Consider the following 27,701-nt stretch of genomic DNA (forward strand, 5'->3'; position numbering starts at 1 on the left):
CTCACTCCCCCTCCTTTCCTCTGTCCTTTTCCCGGGCTCCCTCTCCCCCCATCCTCTTTCTTCCCCACCTCCCCTCTCTTTGCCCCCTTCTCTCCCCCGCGTCCTTTTACATTTCCCTCCTCTCATTCCCTCTCGCGTCTGCCCTTCTCCCCCTTTATTAGTCCTCTCCCTCCTTGGTTTCCCCCCCCCTTTTCGTTTTTTTTCCTCTCCTCCCTCCTTGTTTTTCCCCCTCTTGCTGGTCCTCCCCCCCCCCCCCCAATCTGCCTTTGGCTCGGGAGTGTCATCTTTGTGCTGCCACTTTCGTGCAGTGTTCTCCAGTGAGTGTTCTACAGTGCGTGTTTTACAGTGAGTGTTCCGTGTTGTGTTTTTTGGGACTTGTTGCGAACGGCCATCGTACTGTCGCTGGGTGTGCCTTTTATCTCTTGTGAACAGAAACCAGACTGTCGCCGTGTTTTTTAATTGTGTGTCTACTATGTTACTTGTCTGCTTCCTGTGTATTTTATCTACATTGCCAACCCCTTTTGCTTTCTGTTTTAACTTTCCGCATTTTTACGCCATTTTACACTTTAAATCACCATTTTATCGCCTGTTTTACCTTGTTTCTTTCTTCTTCCTTTATTTAAAAAAAGTCTGTAGGCTGTAGAGCAGCGTAGTAAGCTGCTGCCAGGTCGCCCCCTTCGGGGGGGAATTGAAAATCAATAAAGAAAAAAAAAAAGGTCATCTACTCCCCCTCCCCCATCTGCCCTTGGCTGTGGTGTGTCATCTTCGTGCCGACTTTTTAGTGCAGTGTTTCCAGTGACTGTTAAGTGTTGTGCGTCTTTTCCGAAGTGTTGCGGATGGACATTATACTGTCTCTGGGTGTGATTTTTATATCTCTTGCGAACAGAAATCAGACTGTCACCGTGTTTTTTTTTTTTAATTGTCTGTCTACTATTTTACCTGTCTGCTTCCTGTGTATTTTATTAGCATCGCCCACCCTTTGTTTTATGTTTTAACTTTCCACAATTTTCCGCTGTTTTACAATTTAAGTCGCCGTTTTATCGCCTGCTTTTATTGTTTCTTATCTTCTTCTTATGTTTTAAAAATTCTGTAGGCCGAAGAGCAGCGTACTGAGTTGCTGCCAGCCAGCCCCTTTCGGGGGGAATCGAAATTCAATAAAGGAAAAAAAAAGTCATCTACATGAGTCCCAAATGGAATCCGTTAAATTTCGGTTTACAAATGTAAAGGCTGTGAATTCACTAAAAACATAGCGATTCCAACTACGAACAAGTTAAATTGAAACGGTCACATAAATAAAGTTGTGGGGAAGGCGAACCAAAGACTGTGTTTTACTGGCGAAACACTTGGTAGATGCTGCAGGTCTACTTAAGAGACTGCCTACACTAAGCACATCCGTCCTCTTCTGGAGTTTTCCTGCACGATAAGGGGATTGACGGAGGACATCGAGAAATTTCCAAGAAGGGCAGCTCATTTTGTATTATTGCTAAGTAGAGGAACGAGACTCTCCGATATTATACGCAATTGGATGGTAATAATTCAACCAAAGGCATTTTTCGTTGCGGCGATATCTTGTCACAAAATTTCAGTCATCAAGTTTCTCCTCTGAATGTGAAACTATTTTGCTGGCGCAAACCTACATAGGAAGAAACGGTCATCGTGATAAAATACGAGGGGCGTTCAGAAAGTAAGCTCCGATCGGTCGCGAAATGGAAACGACTATGAAAATCCGATAAAGCTTTGCACAGATGTGTTGGGTAGTGTCTCTAGTATAACCCCAGTTAGCATCACGTCGCTCTTCTCATTTCTGAGCTCGCAGTGAGTGCGTAAAGATGTCTAGAAAATAGTGTCTGCCGCCAAGTACGAGGGCCTGGTGAGAAATTTCGCCTGAAGCTATGCAGCTAACATTACATAACTGTCGTGCTGTTTCTTCTTCAAGACAATTCTCAGCCGCATTCTGCAGGGGCAATGAAGATGCTCCTGCATCGTTTTCAAATGGAAATGTTAGATTACCCACAATACAGTCCGCAATTGTCTCCCCCTGAGTTTCATCTCTGGTCACATGAACCGCTGTCTTTGAAGACAACATTTTGACACAGACAACGAGGTGTAGGCCAGCGTGGAGAATTGGCGGAAAGCACTGGCGGCTGCCTTCTATGATGAGGCTATTGAAAAGTTGGTACAACGCTAAGACAAAAGTCTAAGTCAGAACGGCGACTACGTAGAGAAGTAGCGGAAAGGTGTAGCTAATTGTTACAAGTAAAACATTTCTGATGTTCACTGTGGTTTCAATTTGGCAATCAATCGGAGCTTACTTTCTGAACAGGCCTCGTAGAATGATCAGAGCTCGCACGTTTTGGAGGGTGTAACGGTAGAGAAAGTAGAGAAATAGTCTAAATCTGGTTCAATTAATCCTCCGCCAGGTTCTTAAGTGTTAATTGCAGAGTAATCACATAGATGTAGCTGTAGGATGGTGCGCGGGGAGAACAAAGATCGGCAAGCCTCTGTGTTAGCTCTAATTTCTCGAACTTTCTCCTAGTGGTCATCTCAAGAGACGTATGTGGGAAGAAGTAATATATGTTGCCCGACTCTTCCTGGAAAGTGCCCTCTCGAAATTCCAGTAGCGAGCGTCTCCGTGATGCACAAAGCCTCTCTTGTGGCGCCTGCCACTAGAGTTTGTTGAGCATCTCTTTAATGCTCTCACGCTTGCTAAACATTCCAGCGACAAAACGCACCGCTCTTCGTTGGAACTTCTCAACCTCTTCTGTCAACCAAACCTAGTAGGCGCCCCAAACTGACCAACAGTGGGGGGGAGAGTATTGTACCTTAGAAGGCTTTTCACAATTTCGCTTCTAGCCAGCTCTGTAATAGAAGTTTAATATATTTTGTTATTCATTTTTAAATGATGGCATTCACTTTTTATGCGCCTCAGTCTTTTTTCTGAAACTACGAAAATTACCCCGGAAAATTAAGGGTTTTTACTAACGTATAACATGTTACAAGGTACAACATGGCCATGTATCTACGAAAACATATTCGCCTGAAATTTAAGAGCCTTACAATCGACAAAACCTTATTTAATAGACAATCTGTTACATTATTACTCTACTAAACACCAAGCAGCAAGTGAAATCAAATTAAGTAGAAGTATTATCTCAAGCCATTTACAAGTTAAATACATTTTGAAATATAAGCTGTTCGAAACTAACACAAATTTCCAATTTCAAGACAAGTATAATTGTTAAGAAGTTTAAAAAAAAATTCAGTACATTTGCAATTATCACACGTTCCACTTTAAAAGACCTTTCTCCGCGTCGAAGTACAGGATGGTGCATGACAGTATGGCTTAATTATTCACACGTTATGTAAATAGTTCTAAAAGCGTATAGCATTTTACTCACCACAGAATTCTCTACCTGAAGAATTAGAAATATATTCCAAATAGTTTTCATATACAGGGTGTCACAGGCAGAATGGTCAGTATTCAGGGGCATGACAGAAACGATCATTCGAAGGAAAAAAAATGGTAAATATTCCTTGTTTTGAGAGGAGGTAGTACGGATCAAGATGAGAAAAAATTGTATTGTAAACGTGGGCTCTGAAGTGCACATCTTAAAAGCTGTGAGCACTTGTTCATCCTCCCTGATATGAAAACCATTCTTTATACTGAACGAGGTATGCGTTTTAGAGCCCTTTTTTACAAGAGTGTTTACTTCTAGTGATCGTTCCTGTGGTATCACTAAATACTAACTAATCCTCCTGGAACATAGGCTATTACACAGCACTTAAATGAGTAGGACATGAAATACTTACAAATGCTGCGCAAAACACAACTTCATGTCTGATAACGACAAAAACTGTAGAAAATGCCAGAAGTTGCTTACGCCGGTCTCTAGAGCGCATTCCTTCGTGGGATTCTAACATCAGTCACTAGACTGAAGTATCGACCAAAGTACATCATGTGTTGCTACACACACTGTTCTCCAGGCACAACACTCTCCCCTGCTCAAGAATTGGTTGAACGAAGCTTTTTTAAGCCACAACTTTCGGGGATGAAATACATTTCGTTAACATTCTTCCAATGAATCTCAGCGTGGAATCATGGAGTTCGTGACCCGCATCTCCAAAACGTTTTTTACTTCAAGCGTTTACGTTTTTACGTACGCAAATTCGCAGTTTCTCAGCTGACTTTCGGATAATAAAGTATAGGGTGTCCATAAAGTCTGGCTACATAGGGAATTATAATAAATAATAATAAAGCACATTTTAGTCACTTTAATATTAATAAATAATAAAGGCTGTATCAAAAAGAATCATTTTGATGAGTGGAAACTCAAAAAGTTTTCTGTCATACCTTTTCATAGGTGCACGACATATGTCAATGCGGTAGTCAAATTATTCCCACACTGCAGTGAGCATGTCTTGAGTTACAGCTTCCACAGCTGCTGTTATGGCCGAGCAGTTCTAGGCGCTACAGTCTGGAACCGCGCGACCGCTACGGTCGCAGGTTCGAATCCTACCTCGGGCATGGATGTGTGTGATATCCTTAGGTTAGTTAGGTTTAAGTAGTTCTAAGTTCTAGGGGACTGATAACCACAGTAGTTAAGTCCCATAGTGCTCAGAGCCATTTGAACCATTTGAACAGCTGCTGTTATGCGATGTCTCAATTCATTCATTGCTGTTGATAACGGAGGCACATAAACAGAGCGCTTTATAGACCCCACAAGAAATAATCACATACAGTCAGGTCCGGTGACCTTGGAAGCCAGTAATGTAAGGCTGAATCATTTGGTCCAGTGCGACCGATCCATCGTTCAGAAATTCTTTGATTTAAAAATTCCCGCACTTCCAGATGCCAGTGTGGTGGTGCCCCATCCTGCTGGTAAATGAAGTCGTTCGAATCAGTCTCCAGTTGTGGGAAAAGAAAGTTCTCGAGCATATCGAGATATGGGCTTCCTGTAACAGTATTGTCAGCAGAGAAAAATGGACCATACACCTTTCCCTGAGAAACTGCTCAAAACACATTAAATTTTGGAGAGTCCCTCTCGTGTTCTAAACTTCATGTGGTTGTTCCATATCCTATATTCTCACATTATGACCGTTTATCTTTCCATTTAAATGGAATGTTGCCTCGTTACTAAACACTAAGTGTGGAAGAAAACTGTCATCCTCCACCTTGCCAAGAACGAAATTACAGAACTCCACACCTTGTTGTTTGCCACCTTTACGAAGAGCTTGCAGTAGCTGAATTTTGTGCGGTTTTATGCGAAAACGATGACGCAACACACGCCAGACGGACGTCGGGGGCATGCTGAGCTGTCGAACTGCACGGCGAACGGATTTCTGCGGACTCCTAGCGTTTGACGTCTGTGTCAGACACTCAGGGACGGCCCGGCGATTTGCCTTTACACAAACAACCTGTTCCTCGGAATAGTTCATGCCATCGTCTAATGCTCTGTGCTGTAGGAAGATCCACACCATAGTACTACGAAAGTTGTTATTCACCCGCAATGCAGAAAACGTAGAACACAAAACGCTTTCTGTTGTCCCGAGACCATTTTTACTAGAACTAAAGTGGGCGCGCACCGCTGATACCTAGCGGGAACCATGTAAAACTCGAGAGACGGTTCACATATCTCAAATAACATAATAGTTATGATTTTTTTTGGTACACCCTGTATTTTCAACGTGATCTCCGTGCTTTTCGAGGTATAATTTGATGCGCTTTGCAAGATTAAGGTGAACTCAGTGGAATAGTTCTGAATTGCCGTCGATTTTAGCGCACTGACTTGTAATGCGTTCTGTCAGGTGGTTTAAATATGTAATCTTCGTCGAGTAAACTTTCTCTACCCCAGAACAAGAAATCAAGGGGAGAAAGGACTGCCGGCCGCGGTGGTCTCGCGGTTCTAGGCACGCAGTCCGGAACCGTGCGACTGCTACGGTCGCAGGTTCGAATCCTGCCTCGGGCATGGATGTGTGTAATGTCCTTAGGTTAGTTAGGTTTAATTAGTTCTCAGTTCCATAGTGCTCAAAGCCATTTGAACCATTTAGAAAGGACTGGCAAACGAGCGGACCAGTCCACATGACCTCTTCTCCCAATCTAGTGAGGAAAATTGTCATCAGCCGTTGGATCTTCTTTAGACAGGAAAAAGGAACAAAATTTATTAAAACTATAAGGATTTATTTTATTATTTATTTATTAGTATTTATAGAACATTTACTAGAATTTATTAGAATTTCCCATGTGCCCAAACTTTGTGGACACACTGTAGAATATCTCGAAAATTCCATGGACTTCCAGTATCAACAACAAGCTTTGCTTGACGCAGGATACTTTTCAGCTGTTTACGGGAAGATGAAAAGGGAAACGCCCTTCACTAAAGAAGTTATAACGGAGAGGCGGATTCCCGGACGCGTACAGGGAAACGGCGCTTGCCTCAGTCACACGCCACACGCTCATGTAGTGTAGTGAGCACAGTCTACACACGTGCGTTCACAGTCGTGAAGTACTAACCGCAATGTGCGCCAATACGGTTTTGTATTGTTTCAGTTATAACGTTGCCAGAGTTGAGATAGCTCGTTGATTTTATTGTTCTTAGATGAATCTCATGACACATTTACTTCTCCAGTTGTCAGAGGCATCCTTTTCAAATAATGTGTTTCTCTGCACTGAAATTTCTTGCACGTTATGCTTAAGCGACGTACTAAGTAAGCACTGATGTCAACAGATTATTATTCACAATATTACTTTCGGTGATGGGTTGGTTTGTTTGGGGGAGGAGACCAAACAGCGAGGTCATCGGTCTCTGGGATTAGGGAAGGACGGGGAAGGAAGTCTACCGTGCCCTTCCAAAGGAGCCATCCCGGCATTTGCCTGGAGCGATTTAGGGAAATCACGGAAAACCCAAATCAGGATGGCCGGACGCGGGATTAAATAGTCGTCCTCCCGAATGCGAGTCCAGTGTGCTAACCATTGCGCCACCTCGCTCGGTTATATTATTCACAGAATGCAGGCTTACGTGACCGGTATTTGCGGCCTTGGTGATTCTGTTTGATGGGCATTAGGACGTAAGCAGAGACATATTTCTTTGCCTGATCTTTCGTCTTCCACTGATGGACACATCATCAGAGGCTATAAAGATTCAGATAGCAGTTTCAGATTTAAATAAGCTCAGCGAGCCGAACTTTTTATGTGCACCCATGCAACGGTCGCTTCGTGACGTCATCGGACCGCCGCTTATTGTCGCGAAGTCGCGCCGACGTTCGTTACGGAGGTTATATAGAGGGGAAGAGTTGGCGTTTTTGCTGTATCTAACGCTGAGGCCCACAACTAGCATGACTGCAATCCTTCTTTTCTGTTGAAATTGATTTTGTGCTTTTGAATTTCTGTGGCCTGTCTGTAAATCCTAGCGTAGTAATGATTGGATCTTCAGAAAATCTCGGAGGAAGGAATTTGATGGTACCCTGGTCTCAGTGCACGATCTGCTACTACAGCTTTATCCCTGTTTCCCAGATAATAATTGGTGATCCTCAAGCAGAGAATTAATTCTTTTTGTAGTTCCTATGTACACTTGACCGCATGTGCTACGGTTTTTGTACAGGCCTATTCCTGTGGTAATAGGCGGCAGGCGTACGTCCTTCGCACAGTTCAAATATTCATGCACCATTCTTATTGGTTTAAATGCTGTGTCAGCACCGTGTCTTCTTAAGAGGCTACTCGACTGGCACTATTCGTAAGTGTCTATACGACTGAGAGAAAAAACCTTTTCAGTTGTCAGCAGAAGCTCTTTCAGGGAGTAATGCCCTACTTGTCACTTTGTCAGAGAAACCGTTTCTTCTGAAAGCAATTTTAAAGTATCGAGCTCTTTCTCCAAGTACTATGTTTGACAGATCCTTTTAGACCAGTCCAGCAATGTTTTAATCATTCCTTTTTTTCTGCATGGGTTGCTGATTTGAAGTTTTTGAAGGTATGTATTAATGTGAGTGGGCTTTCAGTAAACTTGGTGGCCCACGGTTCCGTCAGCTTTCCTAAGTATCTTTCTCCACGAGCTTAGGCAGCAGTCTGATGACGTCACTACCTGCGGTAGCGTTCTCGCTTCCCGCGCCCGGGTTCCCGGGTTCGATTCCCGGCAGGGTCAGGGATTTTCTCTGCCTCGTGATGACTGGGTGTTGTGTGATGTCCTTAGCTTAGTTAGGTTAAAGTAGTTCTAAGTTCTAGGGGACTGATGACCATAGATGTTAAGTCCCATAGTGCTCAGAGCCATTTGAACCATTTGAACGTCACTACCCGACCGTTGTTTCGATACACATAAACAGTTCGTCTTAGTGAGCTTGAAACTGTTATCCGAGTGTTTGTAGCCTCTGACAATGTCTCCAGCATTTAGAGGCGAAACGTGCGGCTCAGAATTACGCCTTGGACCACTGTCTAACGCTAATAAAATAAAATTACAATGGACGCAAATTTTTTTATTATTATTCGAATTTTCGGACCTCAGGACCACGTGAAAGACAAAATATTCTTTTTCTTTTCTTTGGATCACCACTACTCTTTCATTCTTCCTCTCTGTAGTTCTCTTCTTCCCTCTGCCTATGGCCTCCTCTCTTCTTTCGTGTTTTCTTCGGGAAACCTCTGATTTTGTGCACCTTTTTCCTGAATTCGTGCGTGTTCTTTGCGTCTTTGTCTGCAATTGCCAACTCCTGTAGATACTTCTTAACTTCTGTTAACTATTAGTTTTAAGTTTTTAGGTTTTTGTCAAAGAAGATCATTTTTTTGTCCTGTTATCCATTCTTTTTAAGTGGCCATAAACTGTAATCGTCCATTTTCTAATTGTATCTATTATATTCGGAGTTTTTTCAAATACTTCCTCGTTACTTCTCAATTCCCAAATCCGACTGTCATACCGTAACGCAGTTTTTTTCGATTTATTGTTATTTGTTTCTTCAAATGGTTCATATGGCTCTGAGCACTATGGGGCTTAACTTCTGAGGTCATTAGTCCCCTAGAACTTAGAACTACTTAATCCTAACTAACCTAAGGACATCACACACGTCCATGCCCGAGGCAGGATTCGAACCTGCGACCGTAGCGGCCGCGCGTTTCCAGACAGTAGCGCCTAGAACCGCTCGTCCACTACGGCCGGCTTGCAGTAACATTTCCATCTTTCCGGCCCTATTTAATTTAGTTGCTTTGTTCAGAGGATTTCGTAGGCACATTAAAGGAAGTGGTGACGGCTAACTGTCACCTGCCATTCTAGCTTTGCAATGGGGGCGAGCGGCTGTTGAAGTAGGCGCGCTAATTTCGGTCCGCCGTTGCGAGCAGAGCGGGTTAGCAACGGCCGCTCGTGGCAGGCAGCTGGCGCAGTCGGCTGGCGCCAGTGAGTGCCGGCGGCTGGGGGCCAGAGGTGGCGCGCCAGCAAAAAAGTGCGCAGCGGGGGCCGCCTTCCGCGAACTGCGGCGGCGGGCGGTGCGTGGGAGGCCCGTGGGACGGGGTGGGGTGGGGGGGCGGGGGGGCGGCCCTGTCCGGGAGAGGGGCTCCGCAGTCCACAGAGGCGCGCACAGCCGCACTAGCCGGTCGAAAGTATCCGGACGGTGTGCGGACATTTACCACGCCGGACATTTGCCACGATTTGACCTGCTCCGAAGGGTTGGGTCCCTTGTCTCCCCCTCCTCCTCCTCCTCCTCCTCCTCCTCACCCGCCGCCTGACCCCTGGAATTCCCGTGGACTGTCTCCAGTCACCGAACTTACACATTAGAGACTTCTTGAAAATATATTTGATCATTTCCTCTGTCGCTGACAGGTCAGGCACCTCTGCAACATCAGTTATTTGATAGTGTAATTTGAGTTGCTTTAAAACACCAGGGGTATCTACTTCTACAGGGTGTTACAAAAAAGTACGGGCAAACTATCAGGAAACATTCCTCACACACAAATAAAGAAAAGATGTTATTTGGACATGTGTCCGGAAACGCTTAATTTCCATGTTAGAGCTCATTTTAGTTTCGTCAGTATGTACTGTGCTTCCTCGATTCACCGCCAGTTGGCCCAAATGAAGGAAGGTAAAGTTGACTTCGGTGCTGCAATGGACGAGGCAATTCTTCGTGCAGTTGACGATAACCCTAATGCCAGCGTCAGAGAAGTTGCTGCTGTACAAGGCAGCGTTGACCACGCCACTCTACGGAGAGTGCTATGGGAGAACCAGTTGTTTCCGTACCATGTACAGCGTGTGCAGCAGTGTGCGATTTGTGCTTTTACCAGTGGGGGGGGGATGTCCTAGGGGGTTAGTATAATTATATATGTTACTAGCTTGGACCGTGGCGATACCCATGATTAAACAGTTATTTATAAATAGATGTTAATGCCGAAACTCACTATTCACGCGTATGCATTATCAGAAGAGCCATCCCTTGTTATATCTTTAAAAGTACGTTATAGGTAAAGCTTATTTACAGAATCATCTACATATAGGTATACGAGGGGAATTCAAAAAGTAAAGGTACATTTGTGAAAAGCTGTACTTATTCTGATGATAGAAAACTGAAACATACGTTATTTTTCTACGTAACATCCCTCGACTTCAATGCAGTTTTCCCGACGTTTTACGAGGATTATTTTTTTTTTTTTTATTTCATCAGAAAATACGTTTATCGGTTCCATCTGTAACCAATTGACCAGCAATGACGTCTTCATCACTTTCAAATCTTCTTCCCTGTAGTGCTTCCGTTAAGGGTCCAAACATGTGAAAATCACTTGGAGCCAGGTCTGGACTGTATGGTGGATGTTCCAGCACCTCGAATGTCAACTCCTTTATTGTTTCGGCTGTCCGTTTGGCAGAATGTGGGCGAGCGTTATCTCGCTGCAGGATGACATCTCTTCACAGTTTTCCACGACGTTTGGATTTGATTGCAGGTTTCAGCTTAGTGCGCAACACATCACATCCACCAAACAATACAGACCTGGCTCTAAAGCCTCGTTTACGCTGGGTTGACGTCTTGCAACATTGTGGCATGCTACGGAAATGTGGCGTGTGTCGTCTTGTCATTTAATTCTAAATGTCTTGAAATGCTTACCTACTCCATAACACTTTTTCAATATTAATAAGCAAACATATTAATAGTAAGACTGTATTAAAAACTTTCAGTGTTCGGCTCGACAAATTTAAATTATATGTCAAGTATTACTCCAGTGCGTGGGAAATAAACATCCCAGGTTGGGATGCATAAACTAAAACCAGAGGGGAGGATGGTCTGATGCAGAGGGGGGGAAATCCCCCCCATCCCCCCCTGCAAATCGCACACTGGTGTGCAGGCACTATCAGCAGCTGATTGGCCTCCAAGGGTACACTTCTGCGAATGGTTCATCCAACAATGTGTCAATCCTCATTTCAGTGGAAATATTCTCTTTACGGATGATGCTTCATTCCAAAGTGATCAAATTGTAAATTTTCACAATCAACATGTGTGGGCTGACGAGAATCCGCACGCAATTGTGCAATCACGTCATCAACACAGATTTTCTGTGAACGTTTGGGCAGGCATTGTTGGTGATGTCTTGATTGGGCCACATGTTCTTCCACCTACGCTCAATGGAGCACGTTATCATGATTTCATACTGGATACTCTACCTGTGCTGCTAGAACATGTACCTTTACAAGTACGACACAACATGTGGTTCATGCACGATGGAGCTCCTGCACATTTCAGTCGAAGTGTTCGTAAGTTTCTCAACAACAGATTCGGTGACCGATGGATTGGTAGAGGCGGACCAATTCCATGGCCTCCACGCTCTCCTGACCTCAACCCTCTTGACTTTCATTTATGGGGGCATTTGAAAGCTCTTGTCTACGCAACCACGGTACCAAATGTAGAGACTCTTCGTGCTCGTATTGTGGACGGCTGTGATACAATACGCCATTCTCCAGGGCTGCATCAGCGCATCAGGGATTCCATGCGATGGAGGGTGGATGCATGTATCCTCGCTAACGGAGGACATTTTGAACATTTCCTGTAACAAAGTGTTTGAAGTCACGCTGGTACGTTCTGTTGCTGTGTGTTTCCAGTCCATGATTAATGTGATTTGAAGAGAAGTAATAAAATGAGCTCTAACATGGAAAGTAAGCGTTTCCGGACACATGTCCACATAACATATTTTCTTTCTTTGTGTGTGAGGAATGTTTCCTGAAAGTTTGGCCGTACCTTTTTGTAATACCCTATATATATATATCGGTGACCGTGCAGCTCGTTAGAATGAAATTACAATGAAATGAATACCCTTAGCTGCATAGAGGCGTTGATATAAGTCAACGGGGACAGTTGAAAATTTGTGCCCCGACCGGGACCCGAACCCGGGATCTCCTGCTTACATGGCAGACGCTCTATCCATCTGAGCCACCGAGGACAAAGAGGACGCTCAGATGGATAGAGCGTCTGCCATGTAAGGAGGAGATTCCGGGTTCGAGTCCCACTCGGAGCACACACTTTCAACTGTCCCCGTTGATTTAATTCAACGCATGTATGCAGCTAGGGGTATTCTTTTCATTGTAATAACATTAGCGTGTCCAAACAGTGCTGTATTTCTAGTTAAGGCAGGCCTTGGGTGAAATTTGAGCCCAGTTAGATGGGGACTTAATTGGAAAGTTTACATTTCAGATACATTTACACTGACCAGGACAAAATACCGTGCTGATGCCAGTGGCGACGTGCAAACGCACCTTCGCGTTGTCTCGCAAACCGATCGTCCGCGGCACACTGTTTAGTGAGACGTTTTTGCTTCTGTGGGTGTTATCTACACTTCCCACCAGCGTCGGTTTTCGCCACTAGCTGCGTTAAACCCTGTACAGACTGTTTGTGTCGCTCGGATCTTAAACTGACACCGATTCCAGAACCTTGTCATCAGGTTAGAGAACAGGCGCCAGCCACATTCACGTACGGTTACTACAGACGGTGTGTTAACAAATAAGTAGTCCGCCTCGGCAGCTGCGCGGTCAGCGGAGCACATTGCTATGCGAAGGGGCCCAGGTTCGGTTCCTGGCCGGGTCGAAGATTTTCTTTGCTCGGGATCCGAGTGTTGTGTTGTTCTTAATTTCGTATCGTCATAATTGATATTGCTCTTGATATGGCTACATGGGCACGGCCCGAAAGCCACTAAATTGGAGAAAAGCCTCATAAATAATACTCCATTTGCGATTAATGCAGTGGTGTCTGCCATTTCGGTTCTTTTTCTTATTTCTGATACACTTGACAAGCACACAGGCACGTAGCCGGCCTGAGTGGCCGAGCGGTTCTAGGCGCTACAGTCTGGAACCGCGCGACCGCTACTGTCGCAGGTTCGAATCCTACCTCGGGAATGGATGTGTGTGATGTCCTTAGGTTAGTTAGGTTTAAATACGAGGGCTATCCACAAAGTACATTACGTTTTGGAATTAAAAATAAATAAAGTATTGGAATTTTTTTTAATTATATACAGATGAAAGCCACACTTAAATACTACTTTTCTACATAGTTGCCATTTAAATTAAGGCACTTATCGTAGCGATGGACGAGCTTGGAAATTCCTTCGTCGTAAAATTCGGCCGCCTGCGCCTTCAACCACGTGGTTACCTCTTCTTGAAGCTGTGCGTCGTCATCAAAACGCTGCATAGCCAACCACTTCTTCATTGCTGGGAATAAGTGGAAGTCGCTCGGTGCCAGGTCTGGACTGTACGGCGGATGAGGAAGCAACTCCCACTTAAAAGATTCGAGAACTTCACGATTGGCATTTGCCGTGTGGGCCCGGACGTGGTCGCGAATCAGCAAGATCTTTGAGCCCAACTTTCCCCTGCGCTTGTTTTGTATTGCTCTTCTGAGGTTGTGCAGAGTTTGGCAATACCTTTGAGAGTTTATTGTAGTGCCTCTTTCCAGGAAATCCACAAAAATCACACCTTTTCTGTCCCAAAAGACAGTCGCCACGTGGTTAAAGGCGCAGGCGGCCGAATTTTACGACGAAGGAATTTCCAAGCTCGTCCATCGCTACGATAAGTGCCTTAATTTAAATGGCAACTATGTAGAAAAGTAGTATTTAAGTGTGGCTTTTATCTGTACATAATAAAAAAAATTCCAATACTTTATTTATTTTTAATTCCAAATCGTAATGTACTTTGTGGATAGCCCTCGTAGTTCTAAGTTCTAGGGGACTGATGACCTCAGCAGTTAAGTCCCATAGTGCTCAGAGCCATTTGAACCATTTTGAACAGGAACGTATAGGTGTTATCGCCGCGGAAGCGAGCTAGAGCACTGGTTCCCAACATGGCGGTAAGCAAATTTCCTGAGGAGTGGAAACAATAGGGTTCGGTTCTGTTTTGGTCAAGAAACTAAATTATTTTGAAACATATTGGCGTAACACGCCACACGATGTGGTGGAGGGGTTACCGTGCAGATTATGAAACATATGTGAACATCATTTATGTCACATAGGCCACCCACTACAAACAGGATACTCATACACGCTACTACAGTAATACTGATGGTGAGTCGTATACGTTACATATGCTTACATATCTCGTGACATTGCCTTCTCCGAGCTATAAGTAGTTCCCGCAAAGGACCACAACTGCTTCATTATTCATTTCGTAACAAATATACGAACTAATTCACAGCACAACACAACAATAACTATGTAATGACGACAAAACGTTCCTAGAGGACCGAGACAGTATTATTCTTCTTATTCTTCTTCTTATTATTATTATTATAGTGGCAGTGGCGATAACAAAGAATTGGCAGCCTGAAGTCTTCCAATTTCTGTCAGTTCAGGAGTAAGGCGCCAGCAATCAAGTGATTTGCAAGCTGTGTACAATGCACACATTTTAACTTGCTTGATTTCAAATTTGACTGCAAGGTGTGGGTAAAGCACGTATCGTTAGGGTGAAGAGTGGTGCACTGGAAGAAGTGTCTATCCTCTATGTGGTTAGTTAGCTTTCTTTTCTCAGAATAATTTATAGATAGCGCCAGAGATGCACTCAGAACTGCTTCACCATTCTATAAAACAAATTTTGTTAGAAGTACGCAGTACCAATTGTCTCACTACGTGGTTCGATAAAACAGTTAAAAGAACTAAACATCATTTATCTTCCGTCATTTTAAAAATAAAAGAGTTCGAAGACTTTTTTTTCGTTTTAAAGTTTAGTTAGGTGCCAGTGTTGATGTTCGCGGTGGGAGTCAAGAGGGGGAGGGCGTACTAGGTAATGCGTGGCTGCACTCGGAGGCAACGGACTCACAAAGGGAGGGAACCAGTGAGCTAGGATGTGTCTACACTCTACTCCAAGTACTTCCAAGATTGTGTGCTGTAGCAGCTAAAGCGCTGCGTGTTGTTGCATAACCAAACTCATAGTTGTGTTGCGTAACAACTTACTGTCGCAACAAAAAACTGATTCCGTGAAACTATCTGCGGATCATTTCTGTAAAATTTGGAAGTCAAGTGAAGTCCTGTTACAAACTGTCGTCATATCTCCTCGCACACTGTTTCTTATTAGTCATGTACTTCATTTATGAGATGACATGAATTCACATAACCTTGAATCGTGCTATTGTGTAGGTTATAAGTAAATATATTTAATTGTAAGAGATTTGTTGACTGCCTCATTGATTTTCTGCTCAACATTATTTTATTTATGTCGGAAGTGACAATCAAACCGGAGTCAGACCATGCAGCGAGGATTCCAATGGATGGAGTATCCTTGAAGATCCTTCAGTAGCGAATGTTACGTGGCAGCTTCTCTCAACCGCAGAAGCGACCCCTGTCAGTGTAAATAAAAAGGGAACGACAGGCGTAAGGCATGTCGCCGTCTTAAGCCGTTGCAGACGTCACTGCGAATTGAAGCCAATACAGTCGCACTCCATCCCAAATGGGTAATAACAGTGACCTATCACAAGACTCTCCTTTAACTTTTAACCATAAAATAAATATTACTGCACACATCCGCATCACCTCAGTCCTCTAAAATTATGGCTTTACATAGCAGGCGTCTGTCTATTGTAGAATTACAAAACGCGATTAAAGCTGATTCACGCTATACTTCACAAAACGGAAAGCGCGGCAATGTCAAAATGTTCCACAAAGCGTTTCAAATCGAAACATCCCACACATCGTTAACGGGACGGGGCGGTAGGAAACGGACGTCAACGTCGAGGATTCGTGGAATGAAAGAAAAGTTTTGACGTTGGTGGGGGGACAGTGGCATCCTCTGATAGCATCGGAACTCAACCTATTCTCGCATCGATCGCACGTGTTACAGTAGCCGACTTTGTGAAGTCTTCATTTTGTTTTATTTTATTAATTCATTTATTTGTCTCGAGAAACGTTGCGAAGGTTGCGCGAGACTTGGATATTTTACCTACGAAGAGATGCTAGATGTCTGGAAGCGTAAAATTGCTTAGGTTCTCCACTACCAGTACTTGAACAAAGAAAAAGCCTACCGGTATGGTGCATAAATAACAAATTAAATAGAAGAAACAATTTTGGTTTTTAAAAGAAAAATTTTCTTAAGAGCAAAACGTCAGAGATCTTAAAGGAGAAAAATACAGTTTTTCACGTTATTTGGTACTTAGACAGTAAACAAAACACCATGTATAGTAAAAATGTGCTTTATACTGACTTCTAAGAATAGTTTGATGTATTTATAATTTTCCCGAGAAAAAAAAGTTGAATGGCAATGTAGGCTCGCGGACACCCAGAATTGGATACAACCGCCCAGCCGAAAATGAGTTCTCTCGCTCCTCGCGCAGATGATCCCTCTACCTTTGCGGATATGGGGGAGTTCCATTGTTCTGTTTTTTGAGTGTATGTAAGTGTGTGTATAACATGTTGTTGTGTTTCTGTCGTATGGTGATAGAAGGGAGAGGGTGGAATCCAATGCCGACATATAGCCTATTCCTCCAAGGGGACCGTCGTGTTAACGTCCCCATCTGACGGACGGATCGTCACCAACAGTGTAACGTGCCCTCGCTTCACGAGACACTGCGGGGCGGTTTGGTGTTTAATCCGTGGCATTGGCAGGAAGACCGGTTGTTAAGAACTTCACGCCGTCACCTCTCCTCCCCTTGCCCAGCGAAAATTCCATCCACCTCCAGGATTCGAATCGGTTTGATCGTGCAAAACTTTATTGATGTTTTGAAATGTTTGCAACACGCTTTTGCTATTTTTTCACCCCAGCGGAGTGTAAAAGTTTTAGACCAACATTTGTCAAGATAATTCATCATGGTTTTTGATCTGTCTATGAATAAACTCCGCTATCATTGGTAGTTCCTTAACTCTGATAAAATTTCGTAATTTTTGTATCACGGATGTGACCTCATTACCGCGCTTTCGCCGTTCAGTTTTGGGCAAAGTGAAGTGACTTGCGTCGAAGTTCAGTAAAGTGTCAATTCATCTCCATGACGAGCACTATGAATCGATCTTTAAACTCGCTAATAATGATTTCTGGAGACAGCAGATGTCATCTATCTGTATGAACCATACCGTTATCGCAATAAATAAATGAATAAAGATACTATGAAATGCAGCTCGCTTTGTTCGCCGACAAGCTCCAGAAGGCAGTAAATACAAATTCCCAGGTTGTTGTTCTGTTTCTTCATTTTTGGATGGCATTCGATGTAGTTCAGCACTGTCGCCTAATGAACAAAATAAGAGTGCGTGGAATATGTGACTAGCTTTGTGATTGAACTGAGGAGCTCCTAGCAAATATAACAGTGTGTCGTTTTCAAGAAAGACATACCTTCATGGAAAAGAAAATATTTTTGGTCTCTAACAAGGAATCCCTCGAGTGCGAGGTCGCAAACGGCCAATGATGTTTATGGCATCCACGTAGTGCCTACTACGCAACTACAAGAGTGGCTGTTAATGGTGATAGGGGACGGGCGGGACAGGACGTATCTAGAGAGCCTGTATCTGTATACAGGCTCTCTAAAGGTATCCAGTGATGAGCACAGCATGAGGCTACGGAGCGTAGTTGGAGAGCTGCTGGTGTCGATACAAAGCTGAGCAATGGTTACGATAGACAAACCAAACAAAACAATGCATTGTATTTACAAGAGATGCCGAAGTTTACATTTTGTCGAAAACGAACACAAGGAATATCGCAGGATGAGAAAGAAGTGCCAGATGAAATATTAAGCGCTTCTGCAAGTGAGTCAGTGGGAAGTGTGGTGTCGCATACGCTCGACTGTGTGGGCAATGTACATGACGAGTACAATGGCGGCGATACGTGCTTAACAAGAGTGAAAGTGATACTGAAACAGGTATCGAGCCAAGTACTTCATCGCTCTTGTCTGACAGGGAGCCGCTAAGTCCGTCTTCAGTGAAACGTAGTAAAGGAAAATCGTTGCCCAAGGAGCAGGTACTAAACATAATTATGTACATGGAAGATCATCCGCGCCGTAGTAAAATACAGTTATGAACAGGTTTCGAACAAGTCCGCTGCAACGTGACCGTGTAGTGTGTAAGAAAAACTACGGATATTCAAGGGAGCACGAGGCGCACTTGTTACAAAAACTGGCGTTTGCGCATTTCAAGGATGTCGATATAATTTACAGGATGCGCATTATAGTGACCTATTACGTTATGCACATCAAATTACGCGCAACGCAGATCACAGCGATTTCAAGGGAAGCAGTGGATTGCTGCATAACTTCAGACAGTGCTACAGAACTGGAAGGCGTAAAACAACGAAATTCAAACACAGTGAACATGACGCACAGCAAACTATGGAATCGGCCCGAAAACTTGTAGATGGGATAAACAAACTTATTCAGTCGTTCGGTGAGGAATTTGTTTCCAACTCCGTGCAATTGGGATTTGACGAGGGGATGAATATGAAAGGAACCCTCGAAATTAGAAATACCAAGAGAGTTGTATAAAGATCAACTACTATCAGTACCTTAATACATTCGTATACAATTATGCCTACTATTAATCTGAATCGTAAATTGGCTGAAAAGTTATTTATTGTGATGTGAGAAGTTGGAGATGCTCTGCTCTGATTCTTTCTCGTGTGCATGATCTTGCATCGGCAATAGGGAATATTTACGTCACAATAAGCAACCGTGGGAAAATGGGCGTAAGAGAACTGCAATGCTTTTGAGCAAAAGTTGGTCAAAATAACTTGCTTTTGCTTGATTCCTGGTCTGCTTACACAAATCATACTCCTTTAGAGAAAACTATCCCTGATGAAAGGTTTGTGGCATTACAATTTATACCACATGGAAGCGCTGGACATATTCAGCCTACGTATGTTATGTTTTGTTTTTTTTTTTTCCGCGCCTGTAAAACTTATCATAGCAATAACTGGAGCTACACCATAAAGAATAGCCAGTTTCACGATAAGCTTCACGACATACTGTTTCTCATTCGGTTGGTGCCGTCACATTCCGTCAGTTCTCATTACCCCATTAGGCCAATATATGATTCTAGATGCATTCTTTAAGAATGGATATCTAGCTGAACATCCCGCACGGTTTGTGACTCCCAAGGAGTTCGCCTTCAGCCTTGATGGTACTAACCATTGTGATCATCATTTTTAATTTAGTGTTCACGGTGCAAGTTAATGGTTTGTTTCGAACATTTCTTGTCGGTTGATTATGTCCAGTTTGTGAACTGTCATACATACATTCCATGGACTGTTGATCTCTGCACCTCCAGAACACTCATTTTCTGTTGCCCTCCTGATGCACATTGTGAGTCATTAGCAGCTAATATTTTTCCTGTCATTATTGTTAACACAACACTTTCAATTGATCCTTACTAAAGACTGGATTTGTGACCTCACACTCCAAGGGTTCCTTGTAAGGGAATTTTTGTTTGCAGCATATATAAATGATAATGCATAACATTGAGAGGTCCACAAGTCTGTTGCATACAGAGGAGACACAAGATCAGAAAACTGTAGGATCAACCATTGGTGCAGGGATTGGCAGATGACCCTCAACGTAAACAAACTTAAGCATATTGAACATAGATATACAGAGAAGCATCTTATGTGTTCAGTTACACGTTCCCAAACAATCACTGGAAACAGTCACACATCCAACAGGACCTAGGAGTATTTTTGTGAAGAGATTTAAATCAGAACAACCACATAAAACTATTCGTAGGAAAGAAAGGTGCCAGACAGATTTATTGGAAGAATCCTCATGAAGTGTAGTGCACCTACAACGGAGGTAACTTACAAAACCCTCTTTGAAACTATCGTAAAGTACTGCTTATCGGGCTTGGACGATTACCAGGTAGGACTGGTTGAGGAAATGAAATGAAATGATCATCATCATCGTTTAAGACTGATTATGCCTTTCAGCATTCAGTCTGGAGCATAGCCCCCTTATAAAAATCCTCCATGATCCCCTATTCAGTGCTAACATTGGTGCCTCTTCTGATGTTAAACCTATTACTTCAAAATCATTCTTAACCGAATCCAGGTAGCTTCTCCTTGGCCTGCCCCGACTCCTCCTACCCTCTACTGCTGAACCCATGAGTCTCTTGGGTAACCTTGCTTCTCCCATGCGTGTAACATGACCCCACCATCTAAGCCTGTTCGCCCTGACTGCTACATGTATAGAGTTCATTCCCAGTTTTTCTTTGATTTCCTCATTGTGGACACCCTCTTGCCATTGTTCCCATCTACTAGTCCCTGCAATCATCCTAGCTACTTTCATATCCGTAACCTCAACCTTGTTGATAAGGTAACCTGAATCCACCCAGCTTTCGCTCCCATACAACAAAGTTGGTCGAAAGATTGAACGGTGCACAGACAGATTTATTGGAAGAATCCTCATGAAGTGTAGTGCACCTGACTTCCTTCTTGCAGAAGAGAGTAGATCGTAGCTGAGCGTTCACTGCATTAGCTTTGCTACACCTCGCTTCCAGTTCTTTCACTATGTTGCCATCCTGTGAGAATATGCATCCTAAGTACTTGAAACCGTCCACCTGTTCTAACTTTGTTCCTCCTATTTGGCACTCAATCCGTTTATATTTCTTTCCCACTGACATTACTTTCGTTTTGGAGATGCTAATCCTTACCATACCATAGTCCTTACATTTCTGATCTAGCTCTGAAATATTACTTTGCAAACTTTCAATCGAATCTGCCATCACAACTAAGTCATCCGCATATGCAAGACTGCTTATTTTGTGTTCACATATCTTAATCTCACCCACCAGTCTATTGTTTTCAACGTATGATCCATAAATAATATGAACAACAGTGGAGACAGGTTGCAGCCTTGTCTTACTCCTGAAACTACTCTGAACCATGAACTCAACTTACCGTCAACTCTAACTGCTGCCTGACTATCCATGTAATGACCTTTAATTGCTTGCAAAAGTTTGCCTCCTATTCCATAATCTCATAGAACAGACAATAACTTCCTCCTAGGAACCCGGTCATATGCCTTTTCTAGATCTATAAAGCATAGATACAATTCCCTGTTCCACTCATAACACTTCTCCATTATTTGCCGTAAGCTAAAGATCTGGTCCTGACAACCTCTAAGAGGCCTACACCACACTGATTTTCATCCAGTTGGTCCTCAACTAATACTCTCACTTTCCTTTCAACAATACCTGAGAAGATTTTACCCACAACGCTGATTAAAGAGATACCTCTGTAGTTGTTACAATCTTTTCTGTTTCCATATTTAAAGATTGGTGTGATTACTGCTTTTGTCCAGTCTGATGGAACCTGTCCTGACTCCCAGGCCATTTCAGTTATCCTGTGTAGCCATTTAAGACCTGACATTCCACTGTATTTGATGAGTTCCAACTTAATTTCATCCACCCCAGCTGCTTTATTGCACTGCAATCTATTGACCATTTTCTCCACTTCCTCAAATGTGATCCTACTTCCATCATCATTCCTATCCCATTCAACCTCGAAATCTGAAACATTACTGATCGTATTTTCAACTACATTGAGCAACTCTTCAAAATATTCCCTCCATCTGCCCAAGGCATCCACAGGATTCACCAGCAGTTTTCCTGACCTGTCCAAAATACTTGTCATTTCCTTCTTACCTCCCTTTAAAAGACTGCTAATTACACTCCAGAATGGTTTTCCAGCAGCTTGATCCATAGTCTCCAACCTGTTTCCAAAGTCTTCCCAAGATTTCTTCTTGGATGCTGCAATTATCTGTTTGGCTTTGTTTCTTTCTTCAACATGACTTTCTCTGTCTACCTGAGTTCTAGTATGTAGCCATTTTTGATACGCCTTCTTTTTCCTTTTACAGGCTGCCTTGAATGTGTCATTCCACCAAGTTGTTTGCTTCATCCTACTTTTACACACTACTGTTCCAAGACATTCTTTAGCCACTTCTAGTACTGTGTCCCTGTACCTTGTCCATTCCTTTTCCAATGACTGTAATTGACTACATTCAACTAACTGGTACCTTTCTGAAATCGCTGTTATGTACTTGTGCCTGATTTCCTTATCCTGAAGTTTCTCCACTCTTATCCTCCTACATATGGACCTGACCTCCTGCACTTTCGACCTCACAATCCCAATTTCACTGCAGATTCAATAATGATCAGTATCATCAAAGAATCCCCTGAATACACGTGTGTCCCTCACAGCCTTCCTGAATTCCTGATCTGTTATTATATAGTCAATGACAGATCTGGTTCCCCTGCCTTCCCAAGTCTACCGGTGAATGTTCTTATGTTTAAAAAAGGAGTTTGTGATTACTAAGCCCATACTGGCACAGAAATCCAAGAGTTGTTTCCCGTTCCTGTTGGCCTCCATATCCTCTCCAAATTTACCCATAACCTTTTCATACCCTTCTGTTTGACTTCCAATCCTGGCATTAAAATCACCCATGAGCAGAATACTGTCCTTGTCCTTTACTCTAACAACTACATCACTGAGTGCCTCATAAAAACTATCCCTTCACAGTGCGAATATACTGACACAATCCTAATTTTCTTGCTAGACACTGTCAAATCTATCCACATCAGTCGTTTGTTTACATACCTTATTGCAACTACGCTGGGTTCCATTTCTTTCCTGATGTAAAGCCCTACACTCCATTGTGCTATTCTTGCTTTGACTCCTGACAGGTAGACCTTGTATTCTCCCACTTCCTCTTCTTTCTCACCCCTTACCCGAATGTCACTAACAGCTAAAACGTCCAGCCCCATCTTACTTGCAGCCTCTGCCAGCTCTACCTTCTTCCCAGAGTACCCCACATTGATATTAATAGCTCCCCATCTCACTACCATTTGTTTGCCAAGTCGTATCTTAGGAGTCCCTGGTTTGTCAGTTAGAGGTGGGACTCCATCACCTCCAAAGATCTGAGGCATTTTGCTCTGATTGTTGCCAGCATCATATTTAAAGTACCAGGGAAGCAGGTTGCTAGCCTTACTTGCCCCGAGTCCCATTGGGTTTTACCCCTAACAGTTGAGGGACTAACCGGTGGATTTGGTAGTCTTTGCCGTATGAGCACAAAGGTGATCCCGACTGTCGGGGCCACTTACTTGGCCACTCATACGTTGCCCATGGTTCATGAACTAGGACATGACTACAGGAACCCACACCATGAACCACAATGATCATATGGCATATGGCCAGGAGACCCACTTTGGGTTGTTTGTTTATTTGACACCACTTCAGCAACTTGTGTGTCGAGATAGAGGAAATACTGCTTCCTCCTACACAAATCTCAAGGAAGGACTGTGGAGATAAAATTAGAGAGATTATCACTGAGAAGGCATACCGATGATCATTCTTTCTGAGTAAAATTCACGAATGGAAAAGGAACAGGAAAAGTGTCAGTGATGCAGTACACAAAGAATTTTCTGCTGCACACTGTAAGGTGGCTTCAAGAGTGTAGAGTATAGATACAGGTGACATTTTAGAATGCTGCGTGCTAAAGAACATAGAACATTTCAGGGGGCAGTCTGTAATCTGAAACATCTGTGTAAATTAACTTGCTCTTGGATCTTCACCGTTTGCTGTCTGAACTATCTATTTTTAAATCACATAAGCACCATTGGGTTTTGCGCATCAGACTTGTACATCAGCTTGGTTTCTTGTCACATCTGGTTCAAATGACAGCTGTAGCTCCTGAATAGTTCCTCCATTGTCATCAGCAGATGAAAGCAGATGAAAACTTAAAAAATTATTTGAAGGTTGTGCAACAAAAAAAAACCTAGAGAATTTTATTCAGTTTGAGAGAGGTGAAAGTACAAAGGTAAATGAAGAAGAAATTCTTGAGATGCTGTGACACTAAAATATGATTTGGCTGTATGAAGTACACGAAAACTAGATAATGTTGGCGAAATATTAGGTATCAGTAACTGCACTGATATGTAGCACAATGAATATAAGCTACGGAGCTTCCACAGTGTCCACCAGTACAGAATTAATGAGAATGAATGATATAAACTGAATAGTGGCAGTAGTGCTCGTCTTTACAATCTTAAGTGGTACGACAATAATTTACGACTGATAAACTTTGATGTTATGTCATATTCAGTTCATGAAACAGATTTGGTTCACACTACATCCAACAGCACCAGCACAACATACACTGAAGTGCCAAAGAAACTGGTATCGGCATGCATATTCACATACAGAGATCTGTAAACAGGCAGAATACGGCAAAGCAGTTGGCAACGCCTACCTAAGATAAGTGCCTGATGGAGTTGTTAAATGATACCTGCTACAATGGTAGGTTATCAAGACTTAAGTGAGTTTTAATGTGGTGTTATAGTCGGCGCATGGGCAATGGGACACAGAATCTCCGAGTCAGTGATGAAGTGGGGATTTTTCCGTACGACCACTTCACAAGTGTACCATGAATATCAGGTATCCGGTAAAACATCAAATCTCTGACATTGCTGTGGTTGCAAAAAGATCCTGGAAGAACAGGACCAACTCGGACTGAAGTGAATCGTTCAACATGACAGAAGTGCAGCCCTTCAGCAAACTGCTGCAGATTTCAATGCTAGGCCATCAACAAGTGTCAGTATGTGAACCATTCTGAAGGCCCACTCAATGACTGCATGAAACAAAGCTTTACGCATCACCTGGTGCCGTTAACACCAACATTGGACTGTTGATGACTGGAAACATGTTGCCTGGTCGGACGAGTCTCGTTTCACATTGTATCGTGCAGATGGACATGTACAGGCATGAATACAATCTTATGAATCCATGGATGCTGCATGTCAGCTGAGGACCGTTCAAGCTGGTGGAGGCCCTGTAACAATGTGGGTCGTGTTCAGCTGGAGTGATATGGATCCCCTGATACATCTAGATACAACTCTGACAAGGTGACACATACGTAAGCATCCTGTCTGATCACCTGCATCCATTCATGTCCATTGTGCATTCCAACAGACTTAGAAATTCCAGCAGGACAATGTGACACCCACATGTCCAGAATTGCTACAGAGTGGTTCCAGGAACACTCTTCTGAATTTAAACACTTCCGCTGCCCACCAAACTCCCCAGAGATGAACATTATTGAGCATATCTGGGCTGCCTTGTAACACGCTGTTCAGAAGAGGTCTCCAATCCCTTCGCACTCTTACGGATTTATGGGCAGCCCTGCAGGATTCATGGTGTCCATTCCCTCCAGCACTACTCGAGATGTTAGTCAAGTCCATGCCATGTCATATTGCAGCACTTCTGTGTGCTCGTGGGGGCCTTACAAGATGTTCTGCAGGTGTACCAGTTTCTTTGGCTCTTCAGTATAGAACACACTGCTTGAGGCGCACAGGTCTTAACACTTTTGTTTCTTATGCTGCCATTTCCTAGAACTACAGATAATTCTGATCCTGTCTCTCTCTCTCTCTCTACAAAAATTTGGCACTCTGACAAATTTGCTGCTGAGGGCACATGTCTAAAAGCAAATATTTGAACTATTCAGTCACAAGATACACCCTGACTCACAGCTTACACTTGTCATTGAATGTCTCTTAGGATTTTTAAGAAAATATGACATTTGCAGGGATGAGTCTCCGTCCAACGCACAATTTTAATCTGTCAGGTATCTCGGTGTCAGTGCACAGTAGGCTCAAGAGTTGAAATTTCATTCCCTACAGTCAGGGATAGACAAGCAAAAATTATACGCTGAGAAGAAATTATTATATAAGCATTATATTGATGTCAGACATAGGAAAGCACAGTATCCTGTGACTGCAGTATAAATGAGTCATCATTAGAATTGGTCAACTCATACAAGTACCTGATGGTAACAATTTGCAGGGACATGAAATGGAATGATCATTTAGGCTCAATCATAGGTAGAGCAGGTGGCAGACTTTAGTTCACTGATATGTTCCTGAGGAAATATAGTCAGCTTACAAAGCAAATCATTTATAAAATACTTGTGCCATCCATCCTAGAATACTGTTCAAGTGTGTGGGACCCATACCAATGGAGGATACTAAATGTATATACAAATCACCATTAGTGGTCACTGACTTTCTTGGCCCTTGGGAGAGCATCACAGGTGTCGAACTGAACTAGCAGACATTTAAAGTTAGATTCCAACTATCTTGTGATGACCAGCATTAAATAAGGACTTTAGGAATGTATTACAACACCCTAAATATTGCTCCCACAAGGACTGTGAAGATGAGATTAATTACAGCACACACAGAAGCCTTTAAGAAATTATTCTTCTTGAACTCCACACATGAATGGAATGGGAAGCAAGCTTAAAATGTGTCCCACTGAAAAGTTCCATCATTGGTTTCCTAATGGCAGTATCCGGTAAAGATAAGAACAACCCAACAGTATACAGCTTAATAAGGGTTGGAATGTGAACTCTAAGTACTTCCCTCTGAGTGTTTTGAAGGAAAAACTCTAGGGTGTTAAGACAAGTGTTAGTGGCACATTGACAGCCACATTCGTTGTGATACCTGAGCTTTTTTCCTTCAAGGAATGTAGTAGTCTGCCTCTCTGAATACAGGTAACAAGCTTTCCTCAGTGTGAAACTCAAATCTCATTCCACTTTTCTTCAGGTGCTTTCAGATCTTTTTTTTGTTTCATATTTTATTTCCTATTTCTAAAAGTGACAGTTCTAACAACTCTGACATGTTGCTTCATTCATAATGTGATCCACATTTGTGTAATGACACAGCAATTTCAACCCGCATTTTTCTTACAGGTACTACTACGACAAGAACATAATGACAAAGGTGCACGGCAAACGGTACGCGTACAAGTTTGACTTCCACGGACTGATGGCCGCATGTCAGGCGCAAGCACAGGCTCAGGCAGCAGCAGCATCTGGCGGAAGTGCGAGTGGCAGTTCAGGTGCGTCAGATGGACTTTACAAGTACCAAGCACACCACAGTGAGCTGGGGCCTGCACTGTACCCGGCGTCCGCACTCGCCGACTCGGCTGCGGCTGCAGCTAAGCTGCTGCCGAGCACTACCGGGGTCACTGTCCCACCTCCGGGCACGGTCTCACCCTTCTGGACATCAGCGGCAGCGGCAGCTGCTGCAGCTTCCGGACTGCAGTCCGTGTACTCGGTGGCACCTATCAGGTACCCGTACACCCCAGGACCGGGGAGTGGCAGCAACTAGCCGGCGGCTCTGTGGCCGGCGTGCCTGACAGCACGAGTGGCCCCGACCCCGACCTGCACGTCCCACCGTCTGTGGCCCGATCGAGACGGCACTCACGTCGGCATTTCGGTCGAGCAGCCGAGCCCTTGGAGAACTCTGCTGTCCCGTC

At 43.4% G+C, this 27,701-nt stretch overlaps 1 protein-coding gene across 1 annotated transcript in view; it reads left to right on the forward strand.

Annotated features, from left to right (window-relative positions):
* Nucleotides 1–27,701, forward strand: part of LOC126195497 (transcriptional regulator ERG homolog) — an 89,490-nt gene that overhangs the window by 61,423 nt on the left and 366 nt on the right. The window contains exon 3 of the mRNA XM_049934124.1: nucleotides 27,133–27,701. This exon is cut by the window's right edge and continues 366 nt beyond it. Within this exon, the coding sequence (XP_049790081.1) occupies nucleotides 27,133–27,553 (421 nt within the window). The 3' untranslated portion in view covers nucleotides 27,554–27,701. The remainder of the gene's footprint in view (nucleotides 1–27,132) is intronic.

The sequence above is a fragment of the Schistocerca nitens genome, chromosome 7 (genome assembly GCF_023898315.1).
Source record: "Schistocerca nitens isolate TAMUIC-IGC-003100 chromosome 7, iqSchNite1.1, whole genome shotgun sequence".
Taxonomy (NCBI): domain Eukaryota; kingdom Metazoa; phylum Arthropoda; class Insecta; order Orthoptera; family Acrididae; genus Schistocerca; species Schistocerca nitens.